At 56.8% G+C, this 26,164-nt stretch overlaps 2 protein-coding genes across 3 annotated transcripts; both read right to left on the bottom strand.

The window, feature by feature from the left end:
* Positions 1 to 1,593: 1,593 nt before the first annotated feature.
* Positions 1,594 to 5,851, bottom strand: NUDT18 (nudix hydrolase 18). The gene is made up of 3 exons (XM_069576052.1): positions 4,103 to 5,851; positions 2,973 to 3,186; positions 1,594 to 2,603 (listed from the first exon to the last, which is right to left on the bottom strand). The coding sequence occupies exons 1-3, from the start codon at positions 4,262 to 4,264 to the stop codon at positions 2,008 to 2,010; spliced, it is 972 nt and encodes a 323-aa protein (XP_069432153.1). The 5' UTR covers positions 4,265 to 5,851; the 3' UTR covers positions 1,594 to 2,007.
* Positions 5,852 to 9,684: 3,833 nt separating this feature from the next.
* Positions 9,685 to 26,150, bottom strand: HR (HR lysine demethylase and nuclear receptor corepressor). 2 transcript variants are annotated; one of them, XM_069574025.1, is made up of 19 exons: positions 25,995 to 26,150; positions 24,048 to 24,698; positions 22,454 to 23,234; positions 21,078 to 21,228; positions 20,811 to 20,998; positions 18,688 to 18,855; positions 17,741 to 17,830; positions 17,450 to 17,565; positions 16,322 to 16,403; positions 15,602 to 15,765; positions 15,231 to 15,485; positions 14,720 to 14,885; positions 14,443 to 14,512; positions 14,131 to 14,261; positions 13,889 to 14,008; positions 13,676 to 13,791; positions 11,664 to 11,828; positions 11,108 to 11,236; positions 9,685 to 10,968 (listed from the first exon to the last, which is right to left on the bottom strand). In XM_069574025.1, exons 2-19 carry the CDS (start codon positions 24,657 to 24,659, stop codon positions 10,906 to 10,908), a joined length of 3,567 nt encoding a protein of 1,188 aa, XP_069430126.1. In that variant the 5' UTR covers positions 24,660 to 24,698; positions 25,995 to 26,150; the 3' UTR covers positions 9,685 to 10,905. The 2 variants fall into 2 exon arrangements, with proteins under 2 accessions (XP_069430126.1, XP_069430125.1); XM_069574024.1 differs by having other exon boundaries at positions 18,688 to 18,852; positions 25,995 to 26,074.
* Positions 26,151 to 26,164: the final 14 nt, after the last annotated feature.

Below are 26,164 nucleotides of genomic sequence, written 5' to 3'. Positions count from 1 at the left end.
ATGTTCCCCCAGCGCCTGCCAGGAACCGGGAAACCGGCCTCTCTTGGGCAGGGAGCTCTATTTCTGCTCGGCCTGCCTACAGCTGAGAGCCGGCAGCTCCAGAGACACTCTAGGGAATGGGCCACCTGGGGCATCCGTGCACAAGTCTCCTTTGCAGGGTTTGTGTTGTGAAAGGTATGACTGCTTTAGTGGTGAACAGTGGGCCTGATTTTTATTTTTTGCAGCACTGTGCAGTGTGTGGGATCTAGTTCCCTGGCCAGGGATGAAACCTGTGCCCCCTGCATTGCGTGTGGATGCCAGGGAAGTCCTGGGCCTCATATTTAAAAAAATCTAGTCCCTGAGTGCGTGGAGATGCTCTGGGGAGGAAGGTCACCAAGAGTCCTCCAGGCAAGGCAAGAGGGAGGGCTGATCAGTGGCTTTCACCTCCTGGCATGTTCCAGTCACTTGGGCTGCTTTTAAAAATACCGATGCCCTGGTCCCACCCTCCATCAGTTAATCAGATCTCTAAGGGCACACCCACAGTTGCTCTTTTAAGGCTCTCCAGGTGATTCTAGGGGGTACCTGGGGTTGAAAGTGCTAGAGTTAGGTGCTCAATCGTGTCCGACTCTTTCTGACCCGATGGACTGTAGCCCACCAGGCTCCTCTGTCCATGGGATTCTCCAGGCAAGAATACTGGAGTGGGTTGCCATTCCCTTCTCCAAGAGCTCTTCCCGACCCAGGGATCAAATCCAGGTTTCCTGCATTGCAAGTGGACTCTACTGTCTGAGCCACCAGGGAAGGGTTGAAAACTATTAATAATAGGCTAAATACTGGAAGTAAAGGTCACTGTCCAGTGTGCTTACAGACCGGTGGGTCCCTCAGACACTAAGAGAAGGGATCCAGAATAAAAGGGTTTGATTCCTTCATTTGGAAGAAGTCTTTAGAGGGAACAAGTGGGTTCCTAGCACAGCTCCAGAGGTCAGAAAAACAAGATGGCAGCCAGAGAGGCAGGGCAGGGGCCTCTGAGGTTGTCCTGGTCCTTGGGCGTCAGAGTGGAGTTACTTCAGGAGGGAAACCCAGCCAAGTATTTTCCCTGCTCAGAACCAAAACTGTACATCCAGTGATGCGTGTATAGCAGTCAGTACATATTTCTTCATTTCCTTTGGTTTTCCCTTAAACTTCAGTAAAGTTCTTTAAAAAAAAAATAATAATTTCTACCATGATTCAGCTGAGCTAAGGGGAATGAAGAGAGGGTTTTGGTCTGGCTTTGGGCTGGAGTTGTACCAGGGCAGAGGCAGGAATGAGCCTGGGGGCGGAGCGACGCTGATCCCTCAGAGAAACTCAGGAGAAAAGAGACGGGCAGCTCTCACAGCTCCTCGCCCACCTGAAGCTTCTGGGCATCTCACTGCTCAGACCTTGGAGGGTGTGTGCCCACATCCCACCCGGCAGGCCTGCGCCAAGCTGTGGTGGACAAAGGGAGTCTGCCAGCCGGTCACCTGCTGTCTGGGAAGGCCTGTGTGGTTTCCATGGGATGAGGGGAGGAGCTTCTCTTGATAGCAGTTCCCCCTTCCAGCTCAAGTCCGACCCACAGAAACATATAGGTGGGAATGCAAAGTCAGTAACACTTATTTACTCAGCCAGGGACCCTCTCCCTTGGAATGACCTCCCCCACACCCATTCCATGTTCTAAGTGCCTAGCATCTGGCAAGGGCACAGAAAATGAGGAGATGCCACCTCAGGTCCCGAAGGTCCTCACGTCCCCTTAGGGAGTCCTGCCCTCATTGGAATTTCAGGGCAACTGGGTCCCCGAGCTCTGGACTCCTTGTTCAGCTGAAGGCATTGTCCCTTTGGGTGCTGTGCAGGGACCTGCTCCGTGGTGACAAGAGAGGGCAGTCCCCCTGGGAGCCAGGAGAACTGCTCAGGTCCTCATGCAAGAAGATCTCTGACTGCCACACCCCTGCCCCGCTCCAAAGCAAAAACTTCCTCCAAAGCACGAATGCCTTGCTCCGGCCCACTGACGCCCACCTCCTATCTGTTGATTGGGACGACAGATGAGTCCCGAAGCCGCTGTAAAAGCTGGTTTTGCAGGTCTTCCTCCACCACCTTCCACCAAAAGAAGTTCTCACCCCGAACCTTTGGGGGCTCGTTTTGGAGACCCGGATTCCGAAAAGCCACGGTGACCAGCACGTTCATGCAGATGCCATCCGTTAGGTCTTTGCCCAGGTGTTGCAGTCCAAGCAACCCCTTGGTCTCTACTGCCAAGTGGTGCAGGGTCAGACACTCCTGTAGCAGCCGCAGGACGGCCATCTTGATGCCACCCCTCTGCTCCATGGGAGCGAAGCCACAGGCGGTGACAGGCAAGTGAGGCGTCCCCACTGTGCCCACCAACACCCACACTGTCTGGAAGCTGGTGAAGGTGGCCACAAGTCGCTGGCAGACCAGACTGCAGGGAAGCTCTTGGGGAAGGAGGAGAGGGTGCCTGGCTCGCTGGCGATACTGGGCAGCGAGGTTGACCAGATGAAGAATGTCCTGGGCCCGCAGTGGGGTAGGCAGTGAGGTTCGTGGGTACCAGCCAGCCTGTAGGGACTCTGCATCTGCTTCCTTGGGAGTCTTGAGAATTCCACCTGGTGGAGATGCAGGGGATGTGCTCAGTTGTGTCCAACTCTGCAACCCCACAGACTGTAGCCCACCAGGCTCCTCTGTCCATGGGATTTCCCAAACAAGAATACTGGAGTGGGTTGCCATTTCCTTCTCCAGGGCACAGGGAGGGAGAAAAGGTCTATGTTGAATGAAGTGCTGGGCCTGGTAGAATAAAGGGCCACCCAGGGTTCCAGCTGTGACCCAGGGGGGAGGCCCAGGATCAGGTGTTCAGTCTGGAATCTGGAGATGCCAGGGTTATCCTAGCCAGACTAGGGGCTCATCTCACCTGAGGACAAGCCAGGGGACTGGTATCTACTGCCCTCAGCCCACGCTGCCCACCTGCTGGGCCATACCTGTGGGGCGGGTGAGGAATGCGAAGCGGATCCAGGAGGGGCCCCGCTCCTCCACAGACAGCAACGTCAGAGGCTCACACTGCAGCCCGGCCTCCTCCTTCACCTCCCGCTGCAGCGCCTCCACAATGGTCTCCCCAGGCTCCATCCGCCCCGCAGGAAGGTACCACGACCCACGGCACTCCTTCTTGGCCTCCTGGACCAGTAGCACCTCATCCTGAGGGGGAGAGAGAGGGTCCTCGCCCACCACAGCTGGGATGGGAGCTCCAGGGGGGGCAGCAGAGCCAGCAGCCTTCACTTGCTCTGGGTCCAGCTCCAATCTCAGATATAGTCGCTCAGTACCCACATCCCAGGGGCCACCCTGAAATTGCTGAGTTCTCCAGGGGACTGGCCCTGGGTATGGGGACTGCAGCGGTCTCTGCAGTTCCTCTTTCCCTGCATTCAGGTTTCCATTTCAGAAAGGGGTTAAGAATTCTGGTAGCTACTTCAGGGGCTGGAGATTAGGCCTCCAGGGATTGGTTGCCCAGCGTCCTGCACTGATTAGCATCTGCACAAGTCACAGTATATCTCTCACCTCCCCTCACGGTTTACAAACTCTGTGTGGCCTGCTTAGGCTTTGAAACACACCCCAAACCCTCACGCCAAACAACTCCTACCTATGGCTCTGACCCGTTCTAGCTGTTGTTACCGCACCATGTACAGGGATCAACACCAATCAGAGCATCAAACAGGGGGTCAGAGGCCTGGGTGTAAGGAAAATTGTCCACTTACTGCCCATGGGGCCGAGGGGAAGCCTCTGAAGCACTGGACAGGTTTTTAAGCCCACTCCATGGCGGGCACCGCGCTAGCTTCTGGGGAAAATGGAAGAGGAGTAAGACAGCCTCCTCTCAAGGAACTGAGGCCTGGTGGGATTAAACAGGCTCGTGAACCTCAGTTTCCTCCCTTGTACGTTGGGAGGATCGCAGGGCTGCGCTGCTCAAGGCTCAGATGTTAAGTGTGAAAGTGCTTTGCAAAACTGGGAAGAGCCACACACCAGGAAGCTGTGGCTGTTGCCGGTACGTCCTTTGTTCCCTACCGGGGCTGGCTGCGAGCCCCAGAGACCTGGGCGGTGGGCCCGACGGGCGGACGCTCACCTGCTCGTTGAGGAACACGGCCAGCACCACGTAGCAGACATTCTTCCGCAGCCGCACCGGCGCCGGCGGCTCCCCAGCCGGCCCCGAATCATAGTTCTGCACGAGCAGCCCCCGGCCCCCCAGCACGGCCGTCAGCGCCCCTCTCAGGCCTTCCGAAGCCATAAAGTCCCCCGAGAGGCGGCGGGCCGGGAACCGCAGATCGGCCGAGCCTGGTGGGTTGTACGTGGGTGACGGTGGGGCCCGTCGGCCTCGCCCCCTCCCCCTGAGGACTCGGGTCGGGTGCGCTCGCGAACACGGAAGCGCCCGGCGTGTTGTGGACGCTGATAGGCTGCGCGTCACCGCGGCCGGCTCGGATTGGCTGGCGCGCAAAGGTCACGGCGGGGGCGGAGCCAGTCCATAAAGGGGCTAGGCGCCCAGCCCCGGTGGTGCGGACGCCACACCGCATCTGCCGTTGCATCGGTTCCTCCTCTTTCCCGGCATCTCAGGCCGCCAGCCTCGCTAATTCCTCCGGCGTGCACTTGTCTGCACGGGTTCCGACGGTGACGTCACCTGCCCGCAGGCTGCGGAGCGGCGCAGCAGCCAGCGACGGTGACATCACAAACCCGAAGACGTCACCGGGCCCGCGGCGTGGACCCAGTGTCCAGCACTTGTAAACAAACCACGGCATTGCCCTGAATGACACTTCCCAAATAACCTTATTTCTCTACTGAGAAAGTACTGGCTGTCACGTGGCAGGGAGGACAAGAGCTCCTGCCTTGGAGAAGATTCTGATCTAGTTGGAAAGGTGGACGTAGACAAATAATGGAAAGCCAGCTGACTTATAAGGCGAGTGCTACAGGATTGGTTCAAAAAATTGATTTGGGCATGAGATGCTGCAGGCGCTCAGAGGAGGGAGATTGCAGAGCTGGGATGGTCGAGCTGTGCCTGGCCATGGGAGGCAGAACTTGGAGCAGAGATCAGTGCGCGTAGCCGTCATCAACCTTGTCCCGGCCTCCAGTCCAGCGCATTTCCTAAGCAGGGTCCGGGCCCTCTCCCCTTCAGGGGATGGGTACTTCTCCTTCAACTTTGTTATTACCGCCCCCGCCCCCCCAGCCCCCCCCGCCTCCCCTCCGCCCCCCGTTCGCCCCCTGCCCCACGCTCCGCCACCGCTGCGTTGGTGGGGTTCTCGTCTGTTGAGAGCAAGGTGTGGGTTGATTTCAGGAGCTCCTTCTTCTCCCCCAGCCTGACCTTTCCTTCTTCCTTTAACCTCTTCTCAGGACTGAGGAGCTCAGTCCCAGTGAGGGCTCCCTTTTCCCTCCTCCTGGCTTTGGTCATGCCCCTTTTTGGGGGGACAGTAGCTTGGTGGAGCTAAGCATTGGACTTGGAGTTGGATGCCCAGCCATTGCTCCCTGGTTGATCCTGTGCCCTAATAGCGTCAGGGACTTGTTTGTGGGTCTGTTTTGTGGGCCTGTTTCCTTGTCTTTCTTGTTGTCATTCAGTTGCTAAGTCATGTCCAACTCTTTGTGAGACACGGACTACAGCACGCTAGGCTTCCCTGTCCTTTACCATCTCCCAGAGTTTGCTCAAACTCATGTCCATTGAGTTGGTGATGCCATCCAGCCATCTCATCCTGTCGTCCCCTCCTCCTGCCCTCAATCTTTCCTAGAATCAGGGTCTTTTCCAGTGAGTTGTCTCTTCACATCAGGTGGCCAAAGTATTGGAGTTTCAGCTTCAGCATCAGTCCTTCCAATAAATGTTCAGGGTTGATTTCCTTTAAGATTGACTGGTTTCATCTTCTTGCTGTCCAAGGGACTTTCAGAAGTCCTCCAACACCACAATTTGAAAGCATCAGTTCTTTGGCATTCAGCTTTTTTTATGGTCTAACACATCCATACATGACTACTGGAAAAACCATAGATTTGACAATATGGACCTTTGTTGGCAAAGTGATGTCTCTGTTTTTTTCTACAATAAGTTGCTAACAGCTCTTCCTTCCCAGGACTACTGTGAAGGTGAGCCATCATGAGAGGAACTCTTTGGACTGTCCAGCATGGGTCACCACCACCAAGCAGCCCAGCAAGGCTCCAGCCTGGGCTCTCCTGGCCACAGCCTTTGTGGCTACCAAAGGCTCACTTATGAAATGTGCCTAAGGGCCACCATGAACTAGACCTTAGTCTGGGGAATTCCAGCCACGCCAGATAAGCCTCCTTAGGCCCTTCTCAAATACTAAACTGACTGCAAGGTCTCTGGAGGCAGGGCACTGGATTAAGCTGTGGGTTATCCCTGGGGGAGCTGCAATCATGTGAGGCACTTGTGAACGCTGCCGCCCCCACCCCAACCAAGACCTCAAACGTTCCAAACAACTGAATTCACAGGGCTGAAATCAGGCTCCCAGGACTGCAAAGCAACTTTTTCACATATTTGCCAGGCACACACGCATGTCTGTGTGTGTTTAGACCTTTATTTTCACATCTGTGAAATGGGGACAGCATTCATCCCAGACTCCCTTCTGCCTCCCAGGGATGATTTGAGAGAGAGTGAGATCATGTCTGGGCAGGGCTCTGAAAGCCTCAGAGGCGGCCTAAGATAAACACCAGACAGCCTAACTGCCTGGAAGAGCAAAGACTGTGGCAAACCGCGGCTCCACTCTCCCCATTATCACTGGGCAAAGCGTTCCTTGCCAGTTGAGTGGACCTAATCACCCCGGTGATGGGAAGCACATGAGAGAAACTTGAAAACCAGCTGTAAACAGTGAAGGGCCCCATGGGTGGAAGGCCCTAGAGGGGGTTGTGCTGTACCATGCTAAGCCACTTCAGTCATGTCTGACTCTTTTTGCGACTCCATGGACTGTAGCCTGCCAGGCTCCTCTGTCCATGGGATTCCCCAGATAAGAATACTGGAGTGTGTTGCCATGTCCTCCAGCAGGGGATCTTCCTGACCCAGGGGTAGAACCCACCTCTCTTATGTCTCCTGCATCGGCAGGAGGGTTCTTTACCAGGCCTTCCGAGATGCTGAGAAGGACAACAGAAAGTGACTGTCTCCAGGTGTCAGAGGGCACACACCAGATGGAGACAGGAGACAGGAGAGACCCTAAGGCAGAACTGGAAAAGCTGAGGGAGGGAGAGGTGCTGAGATAGAAACCTTTAGAACCTGAAACCAAGGTAGGGCTCCATCAAATGTGCTCTGCGTCCTGCATTCCCACAGAGGCTAGAGCACTGGCTTGTGTGGGTGGCCACATGCAGCCCAGTGAACAGAAGTGGCTGAACTGGTTGGCCCTGCGGTGCAATGCTTCCAGCGCCCACAGGAGCCAGGCTTGGACCAGCCATTTCAGGGCCTGTGGACAAGCATGTGCATGTGAGCATGTGTGCAGAAAGACAGTGTAGGCAACCTCAGAATCGGGCCGGGCAAGCCAGGTGGGGGAAGGGTGTCTATAAAGTTAGAGTTCTTTAAAGGAGCAGCAGCCCTGGCCCTGGACAAAGCAGGAAGGGTGAGGAGGGCAGCAGCCCAGGGCACTGGGAGGAGGAGGCCGGACTTCAACCTGTGCCCTACCACTAGCTTCCCGAGTGACCTCGAGGGAGCCACATCTACCCTCCAGGCCACCTGTAAGGAAAATGAGTGGATCCTCAAACAAAACTGGTGAAAGCCCAATAAAGTCTGTTGCTTAGTTAATAGAGTTGTATCAGTACCAGTTTCTTATATTTTGATCACTGTACCCTGGTTACATGGGCTTCCCAGGTGGTGTTAGTGGTAAAGAACCCACCTGCCAATGTAGGAGATGTTAAGAGACAAGGGTTCGATCCCTGGGTTGGGAAGATCCCCTGGAGGAGGACATGGCAACCCACCCCAGTATTATGCCTAGAGAGGAGCCTGGCGGGCTACCATTCATAGGGTTGCAAAGAGGTGGACACGACTGAAGCAATTTAGTACCACCACCATGGTTATTTAAGATGTTACCATGCGAGGAAGCTAGATGAAGGCTAACTGGGAACTTCCTGTAGTATCTCTGCGCCTCAACTGGAAACCTCAAATCATTTCAAAATAAAAAGTCTAAAAGAAAAAAAGAGACTTACCACCTTCACTGCCTAGGGCTTGGCTTCAGTCCTTGTTGGGGAACTAAGATCCCACAAGCCACAGAGTACAGCGCCCCCCACCCAGAAAAAAAGCCTAAAAAATGTATTTGATAAGAAAAAAAGAGAAAGGCAGAGTTGGATATGTACATTCTGATGTCACGTCTGGCTCTGAGGTTGTGAAATCTGGGCCAGTGAGCAGGACTAGAGCAGGTAGACCACAGGATGCTGGGAGAAACAAAGGCCCAAAGGACAGGGCTGGACTGGGGGTGGCCCACTGAGCCTCCTTGAGGAAGAGGGCCACCAAGGGCCCCAGGTTGTTTCAGGGTCAGTCCCCACCTGGACTAGCTTCATTCCCAGGTGAGTCCTGGAACATTTGGTCCACCTTCTGTTCCCTAGGAGCCCGACCCAATATGCCCTCAAGGATGCTACAACGCGCCACGAAAAGGGAGGTGGCAGAGACGACTGGAGGGGGGAGAGGCCCGGAGAGGGGAGAGGCCCTGTCACGAGGCCTTCCCCGTCTTCCCACAGGAAGGACCCCATGTAGGGGGTTCTGGGGTGACATTAGGACACAGCATTACAAGGTGAGATATAGGTAAGGACAGCTCACTCTGTGCCACTTGGAACAAGAGCAGCTGAGAAGTGGCTGTCTGTACTGGAAGGAAGAGGACAGAGGAGACAGCAGCAAGGGCCATCTGCAAAGCCCATTAAGTGTGAAGGCTGTGATATCCATGAGGTAGCTCAAGTCAGGAAACCTGGCTCCAGCCCCAGTGCTGCCAGTAAAATTGCTGTGTGACCTTGGGTGATGCTGTGTGACCTTGGGTGTGACTTAACCCCGGCCTCTCTCTTTCCTCTTCTGTAAAACAGAATTAAATAATATCGACCCCAAAGTTATGATAAAAGGTTTCAATGAGATCAGTTAAAACACTGACACATCAAAGGCAGTAGTTCCTTAATTTTCTCTTCTTTTCCTATCCCAGGAAAAAAAATGAAAATAGCCTAGCCTTGCATACAAGGAAGAAATTGAATTATTTGGAAAAATGGGCAATGTTTATGTAAATCACTGCCAAGCCTAAAATAATACAAGTGACCATTTAAAATAAACTGGCTTCCCTGGTGGCTCAGTGGTAAAGAATCTGGAAGCAATGCAGGAGACTGGGGTTCGATCCCTGGGTCAGAAAGATCTGCTGGAGAAGGGAATGGCAACTCACTCCAGTATTCTTGCTTGGAGAATCCTATGGACAGAGGAGCCTGTGGACTACAGTCCATAGGATGGCAAAGAGTCGGACACAACTGGGCAACTAACACTTTCTTAAAACAAAGGTTAGAGAGCAACCCAGAAAATGATGATGATCAGTGTTAAAGAAAGAAACTTAATGCAAAACACCCCCAATTCAACCATGTGTAAAACAGATCCCTGGAGAAAAAAAAAACTAAAGGAAATACACCAACATAAGAGTGGTTGGATTGAAGGTGAGTAGAGATAAATAGTATACAGGTTTCTTTTTCTTATTTTCTAAAAGTTCTGAAAGTATATTAAATTTATAATAAAAAATTTTATTTCATAAAAAAAATAACATTCCCAGAACCACCGCAGGAACAATTGTAACAAGAGTCAGAGCGTGTTGAGGGTGAGAAATACAAGGAAGAGGGGAGGGATGGAGCCACACCAGAGGGCCCTAGGGGTGGGGAGGGACTGTCAGCTGTCTCCAGCACCAGCCAGTGGGCATGGGGCTGGCCATGGGCACCGACGGCAAAAGGCTGGTCAGGGGCTTTCTGGGGCCAGACTCCCAGAGCTCCAGTTCAGACAGGAAAGATGTTTGGCCTGAAGTTTGCAAGGTGAGTTAGGGCTTCTGGGGCTCTAGTGTCACACAGGGAGATGCCATGCTGCTGTGACGGAGACCTCCGCCTTGCCTGCTGTCAGGAGCATCCTCAAGGTCAGCCCCTCTTTGCTCCTCTGTGGGAGGGAGGGACACAGCGCCCTCCCCCACCCTAAGAAGAGCAGGCAGGGGTGTCTGAGGTCCCTGTCACCACTGCTTCAGCCCCCTCCCACCCTGCTCCAGTTCCAGGTGTCCCCCTCCCTCCCTGTCCACGTGGCCTGCAGGAGCAGGGCCAACCACAAGGCAGCATTCACAAAACAACAGCCTTTAATGGAAATCCAGAAGGAAGGAGGCAGAGGAGGGAGCAGGGATGGGGCCTCACCCATATCTATCGCACCCTCCGGCCAAGCCTAGATGGTGACCTGAGGCCGTCCCCTCCCCACACTTCACAGCTCTGTGGCAGGAAGGCGGGATGTCAGTGACCCCTTGTCTAGCACACCTGCAGGGAGAAGGGCCTCTGGGAGCCCAGGAGGCTGTGGGTGGTATGAGCAGAGCTCAGACACAGGAGACAGCAGGAGGTGAAGCAGCAACAGAAGGTGTCACTTAAGCCAGAATGATGTCTGAGGTCCCCCAGGGAAGGGCTGTTTGTCTGCTGGGTTGGGGGCAGGGGTTAGGAGACAATCACCCCCCAGTCTGGGTCTGATACTTGGAGAAGGGCTTAGGGGCAGAGCAAGTGCCAGTATGCAAAGGGCAGGTGTAAGCTTCAGTGGCACTGTGGTTGTTGGCATCAGGGCTCAGGTCAAGGGCAGGGAACGTGGTGCCTGCTTGTGTCCAGAGTGCGGAATTGATCCAAAGTCCCCAAGTTCCCCAGTGCCATTCTCTGCTGAAGCCATGCCTGCCCCTGACCTCCACCCCAGACACCTGGGACCTCCCACCCCTATTTAGCCTCTTGCAATGTTCCCACAGCCACCTTCACTGCTTGGAACACAGCCCAGTCCATCTAGGAGAAAGAGAGAGGACAAGGAGTTTACAGTCATGCCCCTGGGCTCACCCTGCCAAGAAGGCCCTCCCTGGACCCAGCTCTGTTTGATGGCGAAATTGGGCAGCACAACCAGGCTCCTGGCCAGTGTTCCACTCACCTGGGCATAAAGCAAGCGGTGGTCAGTGGGCAGGCTGGGCCCCTGGTGGCAGAGCTGAGCAGAGAGGGCAGAGGTCTCAGGGGACATGAAGTGCTGAGTGACGCTCACTGTGCTTACCAGGCCCTGCACCTGTGCCAGGGAGGAGACAGGTCGGGGGGGCGGTCAATGGAGACTCAGGGTGACGCATCCTGCCCCTCTGATCCCTGAGCTGTACTTCTGGTTAATGAGCCCCACCCAACCAGCTCTCAGAGAGCGGATGTCCTGGATCCAGCAAGGGGCACCACAAAGGGTGTGGCCAAAAGTAGGCCAAAGGGATGCCAGAGATGGTGCAGGCAGAGCAGACATCAAGGGATAAGCTTGATGCCCAGTAAGCTTGATGCCCAGTAAGCTTGATGACTTCAAGACCACAGGATTCTCCTCTTCCCTCCAATGGAGGCATGACTTCCTGTTCTGCCTAGCTCCGCAGGAAAAACAGAGGGTGTAACAGCCTGGGGACTGCTTCTGATACTCTGAGCTCTCTGCAGAGAGCCCCCACTGGCACGCGCTGGGGAAGCACCTGGTGGGGAGCCCCCGCGGGCACCAGCACAGCTTCTCCGGGGGCCTGCAGCAGGGTCCAGCAGCTCACACCCCACTCCTCCCGCAGGCGCCGCCGCAGCCCTGCGTCCAGGTAGCACCTGCCAGGGGTACCAGGCTCCAAGTTTCCTGCCCCAGTGGGGCACACCTCAAAGAAGAGAAGGAGGGATGAGCAAGTGGAGTGGGGGAGAGGCTAGGGTAGGGCTGCAGGAAGATGGGGCGTGGGCTTCCCAAAGGCCAGAGACACAGGTAGGAGCTGTAGAGTCTTGAAGGGCAGGTCGGGGAGGATGTAGAGGTGACGGGGACAGGACCCGGGTACTGGGGCCTGGGGCCGCTTAGGCCAGCAAAGCAGAGATCTGGAAGATCAGAAGGAAGGATTAAGAGTCTGAGGCAGAGGGTCCAAATCTCTGCTTTTCCTGGGGATAGATGGCTTGAATAGCCTCTGTGTCTCTGGCCCTGGGCTCTCTGCTCCCTCCTCCAAAGGTACTCCGTTCTCCAAAACCCAGGAAGACATCCTGCAGAATCGCAACTCATAAACCGTCTATGCCAGGAGCTCTTAACTTGGTGGAGCTCTTAACTTGGTGGAATCCTGGGACATCCTGAACTGCATGCTAAAGTGGGTGAGTAGGTAGCCATATGTCCCTAGGAAGACAATTTGAAGCTTTCATCAGATTCTCCTAAGATCCCAGATCCAGACTCAGAAGTTCTGACTCTCAGTGGATGAACCTAGACTGTCTAGGCTGAGGCCTTTGAAGTAGGCAAAGCTTTGGGGGGCCTTCACCACCCCTCCCCTCTCCAACCAGAGTGGGGACTTCTTGTGCAGACGGGGGCTCATGGAGGCCAGGGGCCAGGGGAACCCAGCCTTGTGCTCCAGGTGCCCACCAGCTCCTTCCAAGCCCTTCAGTTAGGACCTCAGCCATTATCCCTGGGCTCAGGGTTCAGACCTCCAAGACCCGGCTGATGAGTCAGGCTGGACCATAGGCTGGACTGTAGGGTAATCCCAGGCAGGTGCCAAGAAGTCCGACCTGGAATCTGAGCAGTGTTTCCCAGGCCTCTCAGTGAGGCTATGCCCCTCCGACCCTCCCCATGAATCATCGGCTTGGCCATTCAGGACTGCCCACATCCAGCCACACCCAGCCCAGACAAGGCCATGTGTGTGTGAAGGCATACTGTGGTCTGCTCCGCTCTGTGTGTTCCAGCCCATGTGAGTCCACCCATCTTTCCGCGCGCGTGTGGGTAGGGGGGTGGTGATGGACAGCCGCGCTGACACTTGCATGTCTGTGTGTGCGCATGTGCCTGAGCAGGGGTGACCCTTGGTGGGCGTCCCTTCCCTAGGACAATCAGGGCTCCGCTGGACTTTGGAACCACAGGGCCTCGGCCACCTTCTGCTCAACCCCTCCTCTTCTCCTTCCCTGCCCCTTCTCTAGGTCCCATCTCTCCCTCTGCCTACTATGGCTGCCCCCCCTCAGCTGTTCCTTGCTAGCACCCCAAAGGGCACCTCCTCATAAAGTGTGTGGGTTAGTCACTCAATCCTGTCTGACTCTTTGCAATCCCATGGACTGTAGCCTGCCAGGCTCCTCTGTCCGGGTAATTCTCCAGGCAAGAATACTGGAGTGGGTTGCCATTCCCTTCTCCAGGGCATCTTCCCGACCCAGGGACTGAACCCTGGGTTTCCTGCACTGCAGGCAGACGCTTTACCATCCTGAGCCCCCAGGGAAGCCCTACCGAATGTGGTACCTATGACAACTGATGAAGACGATAGACCCAGGGCCCAGCCGGCGGCAGCTCGTGCCTCACTCCATCACCAGGTCCTGCCTCAACCCCCCACTTGCTGTGCACCCCACCACACACCTCTCCTAAGGGCCCCGTCTGCCTCCTCTGCACCTGTCAAGTCCAGCTCACCTGAGGCGAGGGAGCGAGCACACAGGGTACACACAGAGGGAGAGCTCCTGGGGCTGGGAGGGGAAGGGGAGGGGTCCCCGGCTCCCTCCTCACCATCTGGAGAAAGCGGCGGATGCGCTGGGCGTCCTGTGCCCGGAACACATGCCACACGGTGCTGACCTGGCTGCCCGGAGACCACAGCCCCTCCCCGTCCAGGCCTGAGAGGAAATCTGGGAAAGAAAGACAGCTCAGGAGGACCTGGGGCCAGCAGAGACACCACTTCGCCTCAGAAGCTCGTGCCCACCCTGCTTCCAGCTGAGGACGCACCTTTCTGTGTCCGGCGCCAGGCGGGCAGGGGGGCTTCAGCATGTACCAGGACACTGACCAGGTCGGTCACCTCCACACAGAGGTTCTTGGTCCCCAGGTGCCCACGGTGTGGGCTCACACCTGTATGGAGGTGGAGAAAGGCTAGTTGGGAATAGGCCCCAGGACCTTGGCACAGACTCATGGGTTCTTGGGGATGATATGTAGAGGGGTAGGGACTGGGCAGGAGTGGAGTGGACACTCACCATAGGCTGCCCACAGCTGGGGCTCCAGTGGACGCAGGACAGGGCCAGGAGGGAGGTAGGAAGCCAGGTTGAGTTTCCCATGGCGGGCACAGTACTCTGGGAGTGGGAGGCTGGCAGCCAGGTTCTCTACCCTGTGTTGGGGGGGGAAGGGGGAGGGTAATGTCACACCCAACAGACTCAACTCAGGCACCAGGGACCCCGTCACAGCCCCTGAGACTAGGGTAACGCCCCTAAGGCAAGCACAGAGCACTGAGGATTCCAAGGCCAAACAGGAGATGTGGGGAGGCCCGGGCAGCCCTTGGCACCACATACCTGATGGTGTCCTCGTCCCCCAGAGCTCTGTGCAGTAGGAACACCGAGCCCTCATCTGACTTCGGGCGACCTAGCAGGGAGACAGAACAGCTGTTGGCTCAGGGAGAAACCTCATGGGCCCAGAGGGCCCTGCTCCCATGGTGGTGATAGAGTCTAGTTTCTGCAGGGGGCTCTGCTTCTAGCCTCCCCCAGGTCCACTCTGAGACTCCATGGCCTTGCCCACTGCCACACCCCAGGCTCAGGCTCCCGCCTCTTCCTCCCCATCTGGGATACTCACTCTCAGGCCGGGAGAATCCCTCCCAGAATGTTGCACTGCCCAGGCTGGTGGGCTGGGGAGGCCCAAGGGGGGTCAGTGCCTGCACCTCGCCTCTGAGCGCCCCAAGAGCTTCTGACCCCCAAAGGTGGCCCTGAAGTGTCCTCTGAATTCCTGACACCAGCACAGGCTGCAATGGGAAAAGAAAGGGGAACATGGGGAGAATGGAGCGGGTACCCAGTGGGGCCAGACTGTAGCATGTTGTCGGGCACCAGAACGGCATGGGGACCAGCCTTGTTCCCTCTGAGTGACTGACCAGGTCTGCCTTGGCCTCAAGATCAAAGGCCCTGTGTATATTTGGAGGAGGGTGGTCATGCCCAACAGACTCAACCCAGACACCAGGGACCCCATCACAGCCCCCCTGACTAGGGTAACCCCTCAAAGCAAGCACAGAGCACTGAGGATTGCGGGGCCAAAGAGCCAGGAAGCCTCCTTCAGGCCTCTCAGGCAAGGCCGTGAGAGCTGGGAGCCTCACCTGGCCCTGCCTCCAGTGCTCCTGGAAGAGGTGGAAGCCTCGCTGAGGCCTGGGCTCCTGCAGCCACAACAGAGCTCCAGGGGGAGGCAGCCGGGGCCGAACGGGGGAGAGGGGCAGGCCCAGGCCCTTGCGCAGGCCCGGCCCGGCCCGCATTCCCGGCCCTGCCCGCAGCCCCGGCCCCAGGGATTTTTCCTGGATCTTCCGCTCCACGACCTGCGCGATGATGCTGTCCAGGATGTTGGTGATGCGGTCGTCCTGCGGGGAGGGAGGGACAGAGGGGAGGGAGTACTTAGGACCCACCTGAGCCTACAGGGGAGGGTAGCCCAGCTTGGGTCCCGGGCCCCCAGGCCTCCCTTTATGCCCTTGCTCACGCTGGGCAGGGCCGGAGTGACAGGGGCAAAGGCCATGTGTATCCGTTCATGCCCCAGGCAGAGTTTGACAGCGGTGGAGGCAAGCAGTTCACACAGAGAGGGACAAGGCAGGGGCCCTCGGCTGGCACGGTCTTCTGCCGGGGTCTCTGTGGAGTCTGGGGTCTCTGTGAAGGAGGAGAGGGGTGCGGGGCTTCACCTTTCTGTAGAGGTTCCATTGGCCACACACGTGCTTCCCTCATCTCCTGGCTATGCCTGTTCAGCCTTCGCTGGCCTTGCCTATCTCACCTCTGCCCTAGATGCACTCACCTCCCACCAGCTTTCCTGGCAGGGTCTCTAGGGCCTCTCCAAACGAGGGACTCATATCAGGGGTCTGGACAGTAAAGAGCTAGAAGTCTGTCCTAGATTTTACTGAGATTGATTTTCTTTAGATGGAGGAAGGCATGGCACCCCACTCCAGTATTCTTGCCTGGAGAATCCCATGGGCAGAGGGGCCTGGTGGGCTACAGTCCATGGGGTCTCAAAGAGTCAGACACGACTGAACTGACTTCACACAAACACACACACACACACACACATACACTACACTTTCTTTAGGATGACTTGAGGAGAGAAATGGTGATGGGGATAGGGATGGCTAAAGTAGTTCCAATCTCTCCCGGGGATTCCAACCTGACTCAGCTTCCCCCACACAGTCTGAGTGAGGGGCAGGGGGCTGCTCACCTTCTTTAATGTCCTTGGTCCTGTTGGTATCCCCATTGCAGGAAGGTTGTGGAGTTGGGGGAGTCTTCTCCGTCGGCTCCTTCTGTTAAACCCAGTCACCACCACCCCCCCAATCCAATCAGAGATGTAAAAATGGCAAATGCAACTCAATCCAATTCAACCCCCAAGTATTCACAGTGGACCCCTGTAAGTCCTAAAATGGTGTTTACAAGGAGCAAAATGTCATATGATAGAGCATTAGGTGGAGAAAAGTTGCCCATGGACTCATGCGTGCAGCCGGATCTAAAGTCTATGTAAAAGAGGCTGGAATAAACATGGAGGCAAATGATTGGAAAGAAATATGTCAAAACGACAATGGTGACATTAGAAGCCATTGCTGTTTTCTTATCTATATTTTCCACATTTTCCACAGCTGGAATGTATACAGTATCTAACACACAAAAACCATTCTCTAAACTATTTATTGAATATATGAATTTTACAGTTAAGTACATGAACTTCATAAAAAAAAAAAAAGCTGTGAAATGCATATTGAGCACCTGCTCTGTATTAGGTGTGGGGAATACTAAGAAGAGGACTTCCTACGGTGGCTCTGGTGGTAAAGAACCCATCTGAATCAATGCAGGAGACATAAGAGATGTGGGTTCGATCCCAGGGTCAGGAAGATCCCCTGGAGGAGGGTGGCAACCCACTCCAGTAATCTTGCCTGGAGAATCCCATGGACAGAGGAGCCTGGCAGGCTACAGTCCACGGACGGACACAACTGAAACAGGTGAATACGCGTGCGCATACTGAGAAGACGGACGCACACTCTGCCTGCTGGCGCGCTCTCCCAAGCGGAAAGAAGAAACGCTGGCAGTTATACCAAGAACACCCACAAAGAAGGTGGGAGCTCCCGGCAGGCAGAGTGAGGACTTCTGGGGCCTGGGTGGGGGCAGATGCTCGAGCTCACTCCAGGGATCCTGGTCCCCAGGGGAAGAAGAGAAGTGTCCCAACTTCACCCAGCTTCCACGTCCCTCTTCATTCCCACTGAAGGACCAAACCCTGCCGAGGTCAGAGATTTGAAGACACACTGCCTTATCCTGGGCCCCACAGGCTAGCGCCCTATCCCATGCCCTGCTTTCTTACCTGCAGGCCTCCATCCCCAGCAGTCCACACTCGGGCATCAGCTTGGCAGGGGCAGTGCCCCCGAATGTCAAACTTGACCCAGACCTGGTGCATTGCAGCGCTTAATTCTGCCAAAGCTGTAAGGGGTAGAGGGGAGATGGGACTTGCCAGTGACGGCAAACAGGGGGCCACTCCTGCACAGCTTGGCCTCACTCACCAGGAAGACATGGGATAGCGCTGAGGGATATCCACACAGGAAGCTGGCCCCCTGGACCCGCCCTCTGTCCACCCTGCCCCTCCAAGAGAGCTCACCCTGACTGGAGACAAACTGGGTGAGCATCAGGGAACCGGCACTGTGCCCAGCTTCCTGGCCACACTTCTCTGTGGACTGTCCCTGAGAGCCTGTTGGGGTGGGAAGGCAGAAGCTGTGGGTCAGGAAATCAAGGTAACCTCAGGTTAAGGTCAGGGAAGAAGGGCAAGGGCATGATATTTCAATCGGGGACCTTGACAATCTACAAAACACGGGCCTTCTGGGAAACTTGGGTTCCATAGTGACATAAGATCCTCTGCTTGCAGAACACAGAGCCTTTAATATGCTGAGTGCATTGCAAGATGATCGTGTAGAATACGGTGTTCCGAAAGGTTTCTGACCCTGGAACTCTTTTTGGCCATGTCTGTTGGAACACTGGGAAACTTCAAGTGTTGAGGTGGCCGAGTTGAGCCAAGGGAGAGAAAGCTGAGAACCATGAAGACAGCAAGACTTGGAATCAGAAGACCTGACTTTAAATCCTGGACCTAACACTTACTTGTTGTGTGACCTTGGGCAAGTCACTTAACGTGAGTTTTTCTTCCTATCTGGAAAATGGAGGCAATAATATCCACCCCCCAGTGTTGTAAGGTTTAAAAAGGTACAAGCTGAGCAAAGGGAGGGGCAGAGAGGAGGCATGTAACTTCTTTCAAGGGTGGGCTAGAACACAGGCATGGCCCTCTGATCTGGAGAGGAAACTGCCTGGCCCAAGGGGCACTAAGCAGGCTGGGGAGGGAGACTCTTGGGGAGACTCAGCCAAGAAATGGCCTTGAACTCTTTTTTTTTTTTTTGGCCTATGCCTTGGGGCATGTAGAATTTTAGTTCCCTGACTGGGGATTGAACCCATGCTCCCTGTAGTGGATGCACAGAGTCTTAACCACTGGACCACCAGGGAAGTCCCTGACCATGAACTTTAAAGCAGCCCTTCCGAGGCCCCCAGCTCCTTTCCTACCTGCTTTCTCCCTGGTGCTCCCAGCACCTGCCATGCGACCACAGGCCACACACAGCCGGTGGCTGCAGTGAGGGCATCTCCAGTGGGTATTGAACAGTCCGTGGTGGCAGTGGCTGCAGCAGCGTGGAAGGCTTGGGTCGTCCTCAGTCCCGACTGGTGCCTGGCCTGCTAACCACAGGAGAGAACAGGGTCAGAGGGGCCTCAAGCCAGTGGCCCCTTTGGGGACCTCATGTGGGAGGGATGCACAGACAGGGGCAGTTTTCACTGAGGGGCTACCCCAAAAGGGAGACAGGCCTCTTGCAGTCACCCTGGATCAATCAACAGCCCCTCTACCACACCACCATCTGCAACCAACCCACCCAGGACAGCTCAGTCAGTATGCCCCTCCAATGCCTGTCCCAGGGCTTCCAGATCCACCCAATACAAACTTTCATCCCTCATCCTCCAGGGCAGTGGGGTCTTCTCAGGGGCATGTGTGCTAAGTCACTCAGTCATGTCTGACTCTTTGTGACCCCATGGACTGTAGCCCACCAGGCTTCTCTGTCCATGGGATTCTGGATTGGGTTGGCAAGGATACTAGAGTGGGTTGCCATGCCCTCCTCCAGGGAACCTTCCCAACCCAGGGACTGAACCTGCATCTACTCCATCTCCTGCATTGGCAGGCAGGTTCTTTACCACTAGTGCCACCTGGGAAGACCATTTCCTCAGGGACTCCTCTGTATCTCAGAAGAGGAAACCTTACTCCCTCTCTCACCCAGAGTTTCAGACTAAGCACTTGCTGGCAGGTGGGAGGTCGCTGGTGAGCAGACGTTCATTTACTCATCAGACACACACTTGTCCCATCTCGGACTGGGTGCTGGTAGTTCAAAGCTGGTCAGAACCTGGTGCTTGCCCTCCCAGCACTCACATCACAAGGCGAGAGATGAGCCCACGAACACGGCAGTGATCATGGCATCACGGGGTGGCTGCTAGATTATGAGCGGGACGGAAGGGTGAGGGTGGGGACAGTTGCCCAAACGGGCCCCAAGTGATGAATAAGTTTTCATTCACCAGGTAGGAAGGGAGGAGAAGGGCATTCCAGACGAGGGATCTGAGGGTGCCAAGGCCCGAGGGAGCAGACAAGCTCAAGTGAGCTGTGCAGACAGTGATGCGGTGTGCCGGGAATCTGGACGGAGGGAGTGGTAGGGTGGACAGGAGCTGGCTGTGAGAGGGGAAGGGGCTGGACTTTCTAGGATAGGAGGGAGCCACCACTGCCTGGATGGGAGGGAAGGTCGAGGGAGAGTGGATACATATATATGTGCAGCTGAGTCCCATTGCTGTCCACCTGAAACTATCACAACATTGTTACTTGGCTATACCCCAATACAAAATTAAAAAAAGAGGGAACCACCTATGGGCCTCACCCAGGGAGTAACAAGGCCGAGGGTGTGTGTTTTCCAGGATACCATGGAAGGGAGCCTGGAAAAGACCCTGATGCTGGGAAAGACTGAGGGCAGGAGAAGGGGCGACAGAGGATGAGCTGGTTGGATGGCGTCACTGATTCAATGGACATAAGTCTGACCGAACTCGGAAGATGGTGAAGGACAGGGAAGCCTGGCGTGCTGTGGTTCATGGGGTCGCAAAGAGTCAGACATGATTTGGTGACCAAACAACAACAAACAGTAGGGAGAGGCTGGAGCCAGAGGCACTAGCTGAACACCTCGCCGCCTTTGCTGACCTCTAACCTTGGCCCTAATCCTACCAGCCTCCCAGGGCCTGACAGCTGGCCGCCCCGGAAGCCTTCCCTCCCGTGCAAAGCCACAGGGAGCTCCCCCCGCCACCTCCTGGAGCTCTTACAAACACTTGGCATTCAATCTTGTTTCCCTAGCAAGCCCAAAGCTCTAGAAGCGTTGGGCCAGACCAGGTTTTACACCTTCCCAACATCCTCCGCCCAGGCCAGAAACTTCAGAATACAAGTTGACTCAGAGCCTGAGCTGGAAATATGGGCACAGCAAGGCAGGAGCTCCTGAGCTGAGCTGGAGGCACGATGGGCAGGCAGTACTGGCAGGGAAGGAGGCCCCATGAGAAAGCACTGGCCACAGGATCAGGCCCTCGCAGGGTGAATGCCCCATGGGCGCACTCACCTTCCTGGTGCGCCCAGACCAGGGCCTCCCGCTCCCTCCTCAGAACACGGCACAGTCGGTCTCCCAGTGCGCTGAGCAGGTGCTTGGCCAGGCCCACGCTGAGCCCAGCCTCCGGGCCAGACCCTCCTCCCTCCTCGGAGCTGGCTGCCGAGTCCTCCTCCTGTGGCTGCTCCCCTCCCAGCAGCAATCTGGAGACAGGGTGGAGGCAGGTGAGCAGGGAGCCCCCACTGGGAGGGTGCTGGGGGCAGCCAGGGGCAACAGGCTCACCTGGACAGTGGCTGGGAGTAGCGGGCAGGCCCTCCCGTCTCGCCAGCTGCCTGGGCACAGCCTTGGCACTGAGTGATGCCTGCCACAGGAGGCACGCCAGGTGTATCCTGGGGCCCTGGGGCCTGCAGGCTGGCCCCGTCGTCCCGGGGTCCTGAGGAGATATGGCAGCAGGTCGGGCATCTGGGCCTCCTGGGCTTTGGTGAGCCCCAGGCCCTGCCTTAACACCCAGCCCGCCCCCACGTGGGGCCAGCGCAGCTCCTAGGCCCAGGCCTATGAGGCCTGATTCGGAACAAGAGAAGCAGGCCTCCAAAAACTTCAAAAGAGCTGAGCCCTGACACGGACTGATGGGCCACGAGGTGGGCTCTACGATACTAGGGTAGCTGGGGCTCTAGATACAGTTGGTGTAGACTTGGGATGGCTTTGCCTCAGGCTCAGTGATGCCACTGGCTGTGTGAGAGCGTGAAGAGGCAATCCCAACGTGGATGGAGGGCGCTGGAAGGTGAGAAGGCCGCAGAGTTTCAACACAGGCCACAGGTGCAGTAACCCAAGAAGGCGGTGGAGGAGCCAAGAGCTTCCACTGCAGGCAGAGGCCTGGGAGAGTGCAGAAAGCCCCGTGCCAGGTGCAGGGGTGCAAGGCCAGCGAAAGAGTCCTGATTCAGGCCCAGCTTCCAGGAGGCCGAGAAACTGAGGCGGTCCCGAGGAACCGAGGCTGGGTCAGCAGTGCCAGCCTCTGTGAAGGGCACCGCGTGACACAGGGGTCCGAGTCGTGCCCAAGTCCTAACACCAGCAATGTTCACACTGACTTTCCATGATCCAGCTGGCCCAGAGATTTGTCATTTGTTTCTGGGGCAGGACAAGGGGTCCTTCAGGAGAGCCAATTCTCCAATGGGGTTTGTGGCCCAGATAATCACAGAGATGCCTGTTCATTGGGTGCTTACTTATGTGAATGATATGGTTTCATCTCTGCAGCAGTCTTTACGAGGTAGGTGCTGTCTTTATCCCCATTTTATAGATGAAGAAACTGAAGTCCAGAGAGGTGAAGTAACTAGCCCAAGGTCACACAGCACCGAATCAGTCAAGTCAGGACCCAGGTCCTTTGACTCCACGCACTGAACCCTGTCATTATATTCTCACTAGTATGCCATGACTTGGGAGGAGGCACAGGAAAATAGGAGCCACTTGCTGGAAGGCTCTGGCTTGTAGATGCTAAGGGACTCAGTGAACTACCCCATTGAGGTAGACAATGGGGCAGCTGGGTGTAACCCACTCATAAAGGTATACTGACCCCACCTCCCTGGAAAGCCCCTGTCCCAGTGGTGCCCTCCCAAGTAGGGCCACCAGCAGCCCCCGCTTCCACCCCATCTCGGTCCCCTTACCTCTGTGGTCATCACGCTGTTCTGTCTCCGCCTTGTTCCCAAATACTGAGTCCAGCACTTCCTGCCGGCCTCTGGCCCCCTGACCCACACTGCCCGGGAAAGGACCGGTCGGGCGCTTGGCAGCTGGGCTGCTCGCTGTTCCCTGGACCTCGGGGCTGCTTGACCTCTTGCGGGCTGGCAGCTGGGCTGCCGGGCTCTCCTCCTCCCCAGGGCAGCTGTCTGGGCACCCAAACTGCTCAGAGTGTCGAGTAAGCCACGTCTTCTTCAGCTTGGTGTGATGGCTGGGCAGGCAGGCCCTAGGACTGGGGGTCTTATAGGCTTCCTCGCTGGATTCACTGGGCTCACTGGTGGCCCCCTCCAGGTCCTCCTGGCACTGCCCACAAGGGTCATCTCTAGCTGGTGGGTGAGATGAGCAATAGCCTGCCTGGGTGGTAGGAGGTCCAGGAGATGGGCACCTTGTTGCGGCTGATGGCCCCAGCTGGTACCCAAGGCTCCCACCTCCAGGGACAGCCCAGACATTGCCAAGAGTATGAACCAGGCCTGGGGAACAAGTGGGCCACGGGGTCCGGGCCACAGTGTCTGGATGTCCCAGGAGAAGGGGACAAAGGTTCGGATGCCTGCCAACTCCTGTCTCTCCATCCCTCTGGTGGAGAGAAGGGTGTTCCACCTCCCCAGTTCTCTGGAGATGCCCACGAGGGGCTGAGCCCAGCAGCCCAGGTTCCACAGTTGCCAATGGGTCCTTTGCCAGCCTGAGTATGCTTGGATCCTTGTGGTAAAAGCCCTAAAGAGAGGAGAAGGGATTAAGCTAGTGCTGACTTTGCTTCCCAGTGCTTAAAAGGACAAGAACGGGTGTGTACCTGTGTGGCTTTAAGAGTTGTGAAAATACAGAAGAATGTACTGGTTAATAGGCACTGGATCTCTAAATGCCTGCTCCACAGCCTCATAGCCTTGGATATCCCAGATCCTTCCCCAGGATTTCTCAGGTCTCCCCACAATCCAGCAACTAAAGGGTTAATGCCACACACAGTCAAAGGGCTTTCAGGATCTGTTCAGATGGTGTGATACCCTGTACCATACTGGATTCAAAATATTTTACATCTCATCCCCGAGATGACCCTGGAGGCCACTTGGAGGAGAGGTGCCATAGGTACAGGCCATAGGACCACCAGCACATCCCAGAGGACCTTGTCTGCCCCTCCTCCGAGAACAAGACCACACATTCTGAGGCCCCAGTTCCCAGGGTCTCCTTCTGGGTGGACAATGGGTGAGTCAATTCCTGAAATGGCCCAAAGGCCACAGGGTCACTCTTGGGATGGCCACCCTTATGCTCAGGAATCAGGGGGCTGTAGCGAGGCAGGCAGAATGCCAGCGGATGGGTAAACATCACCTAATGAGAAGGCTATGCCCAGAAAAGGAATTGCTTGGTGTTGACTCTGTCTGAGCTGATAGCCTCCTCCCCAACCTGGGTACCACCTTATCTTTTCATCAGAATGGATTGGCAGAGTGGTCTGGCCCTGCCAGTGTTGCCCCTGGGGCCTGCGGAGCTCCCATGTGTGGCCTCAGCCCCAGGTACCCTCTCTGCTCCAACACTCACCTTGCTGCCTAAGCTGAAGGCGGAGGGCACTTTGGGCTGGCCCCCGGAGTACACCCAGGGGTGTGGGGCCAAGGGCCAGTCACATGGATGCTCTGGGGGCAGGCTGGACACTAGGTAGGGTGGCAAGCAGGTGGGCATCCAGAAGGGAGCTCGCTCCAGGATCTTGGTCTCCAGAAGGAAGGGGCAGTGCAAGGGTCGGAAGGCCACAGGGTCACTCTTGGGATGGCCACCATTATGCTCAGGATCCAGGGGGCTGTAGCGAGGCGGGCACGGTGAGCCACAGAATGCCAGTGGATGGGTAAGCATCGCCTCCTTCCAGCGCAGCCCATCCTTGCTGCTTGGCCAGCCAGGCTTCCTCTCTCCATTCCGGGGACCTTCACCCTCCACCAGAGGGAGCGTGTCCTTGGGGCTCTGCGGGAAGCCAGGGGGCAGCCAGGAGCCTGGGGTGCTCAGGACACCCCTCCAGAAGGGAGCGGGCTCTCCCAGGCACAGTGCCGCAGGGCGCAGGCCATCTCGTGGTGGGGTGTCTAGATCCCGTCCTGCAATCCCATTCTCAGGGGCTGTCTTCTCCCAGGCTGGGCTGTCCTTCAGGAAGCTGGGCGGACCCTCCATCACTCTCCTGCCCTCATGGGGCTCTCCCAGAGGGGGTCCCTGGAGCAGAACCATGACGGCATGAGTTGCTTAGAAACATGCTTCAAGCACCCCAGTTCCTGGCGCCGCCCTTGCAGCGCCAAGGCACCCCAAACCAGTAAGGCAAGTGCCAACCTACAGCTAGGTTCCATGCTACCTGCCCACATGAGACTCGAAGGACCTGCCTGGGTGGGATGCCCCAGTAGGGGGGAGGTTACCCTTTCCCCCAAGTGCCTGGGACCTGACAGCCCACCTGGGCCAGAGCCCCTTGACAGAGACTACCATTTCTAGGATGACATGTCCTGGCCTCGCTGAGCCTGGAACTGGTCATGAGCCATGGGGAAGGACAGAGGGTGAGAACCCGAAAGATGAGCTCTGTAGAAGGTGCTGCCCTGGGAGACAAGAAGGTTGGATCCTGGCCCTGATCCAGTCCCCTGCTGTGTGACCTCGGGCAAGTCAGTTCACTCCTCTGGGCCTCAGTGTGCCCTTGTGTCAAACACGGTTGAGAGATGCACAGTTTCGGAAGCCTCTTCCTGCACTGCATCTTTGGTTCCTGGGGTGCTTCCAGGCCACCCCGAGCCCCACCTGGGCTTGTGTGGGTGGGCAGTGCAGGCAGGGCAGGCTGGAGTCATCGGGAAGAACAGGGCTGCTGGCCCGAATCCGTCTCTACACAGAAGCAGCCTCTTAGCGGTGTTTTACAGTTTCTTGGCTCCTGAGGTAGAGCCCAGGACAACTGCTGGGGGCTGGGGTCCCCACCGCTGCCCCAAGGGAAGGAGTGAGCCAGTCTGGGAGAGGGGAGTTAGAGGCCTCAGGCCAGATGGGTCTATATACCCCAGTCTAGCCTGCAGTGCAAGGGCGGCTGTGGCCGCTGGTAACTGCAGCCTGGCGGGGGGGAGGGAAGGAGGCGGGGAAAGCAGGCTGGGCCCCAGAGAGAGGCAAAGGAGGGAAAATTGAATGCGCGTGCAAAGGACCAGGATGACAGGTGGTACCGGAGCTGCTGCACTCTCCCAGCAAGGCGGCATGGCCCAGTAGGGGAAGCCCCAGGAAGGAGGCGAGGGAACCCAGGAGAGCCGTGACATAGGGCGCTTGGGTTTTCTGGGGCCACTGCTCTGACACAGTCCAGCCCTGTCGGGCATCCTAACTTTCAGAGGTGTGTGGCCCAGCCCAGAGGAGCAAGCAGAGCTCACTCCCTGCTTGTGGCCGGCTCGGTTCGGAAACGCAGGGCTATGGGCGTCCCCTGCGGCCGGCTCGGTTCGGAAATGCCCGGCTATGGGCGTCCCCAGAAGGCACGGGTCTGGCGCCCGTCTCTGCGCTTACCTGGGCTTCACGGGCCCGGCGCGGCGCGGGCGGCGGCGGTCGTGGTGGCCGACACCGGGCGTCCTCTCCCCATGGGCTGGCTCCGGGGCCTCCTGGCCGGCGGGCGAGGACTCTTTCTCCCGCTCTCTGCTCAGCGCGCTCGCGCTCTCTTTCCCCCGGGGCGGCGGGGG

Source organism: Ovis canadensis, chromosome 2, assembly GCF_042477335.2.
Source record: "Ovis canadensis isolate MfBH-ARS-UI-01 breed Bighorn chromosome 2, ARS-UI_OviCan_v2, whole genome shotgun sequence".
Lineage (NCBI taxonomy): Eukaryota > Metazoa > Chordata > Mammalia > Artiodactyla > Bovidae > Ovis > Ovis canadensis.
The sequence above is the reverse complement of the archived record's forward strand: the minus strand, read 5'-3'. Positions and strand labels throughout refer to the sequence as shown.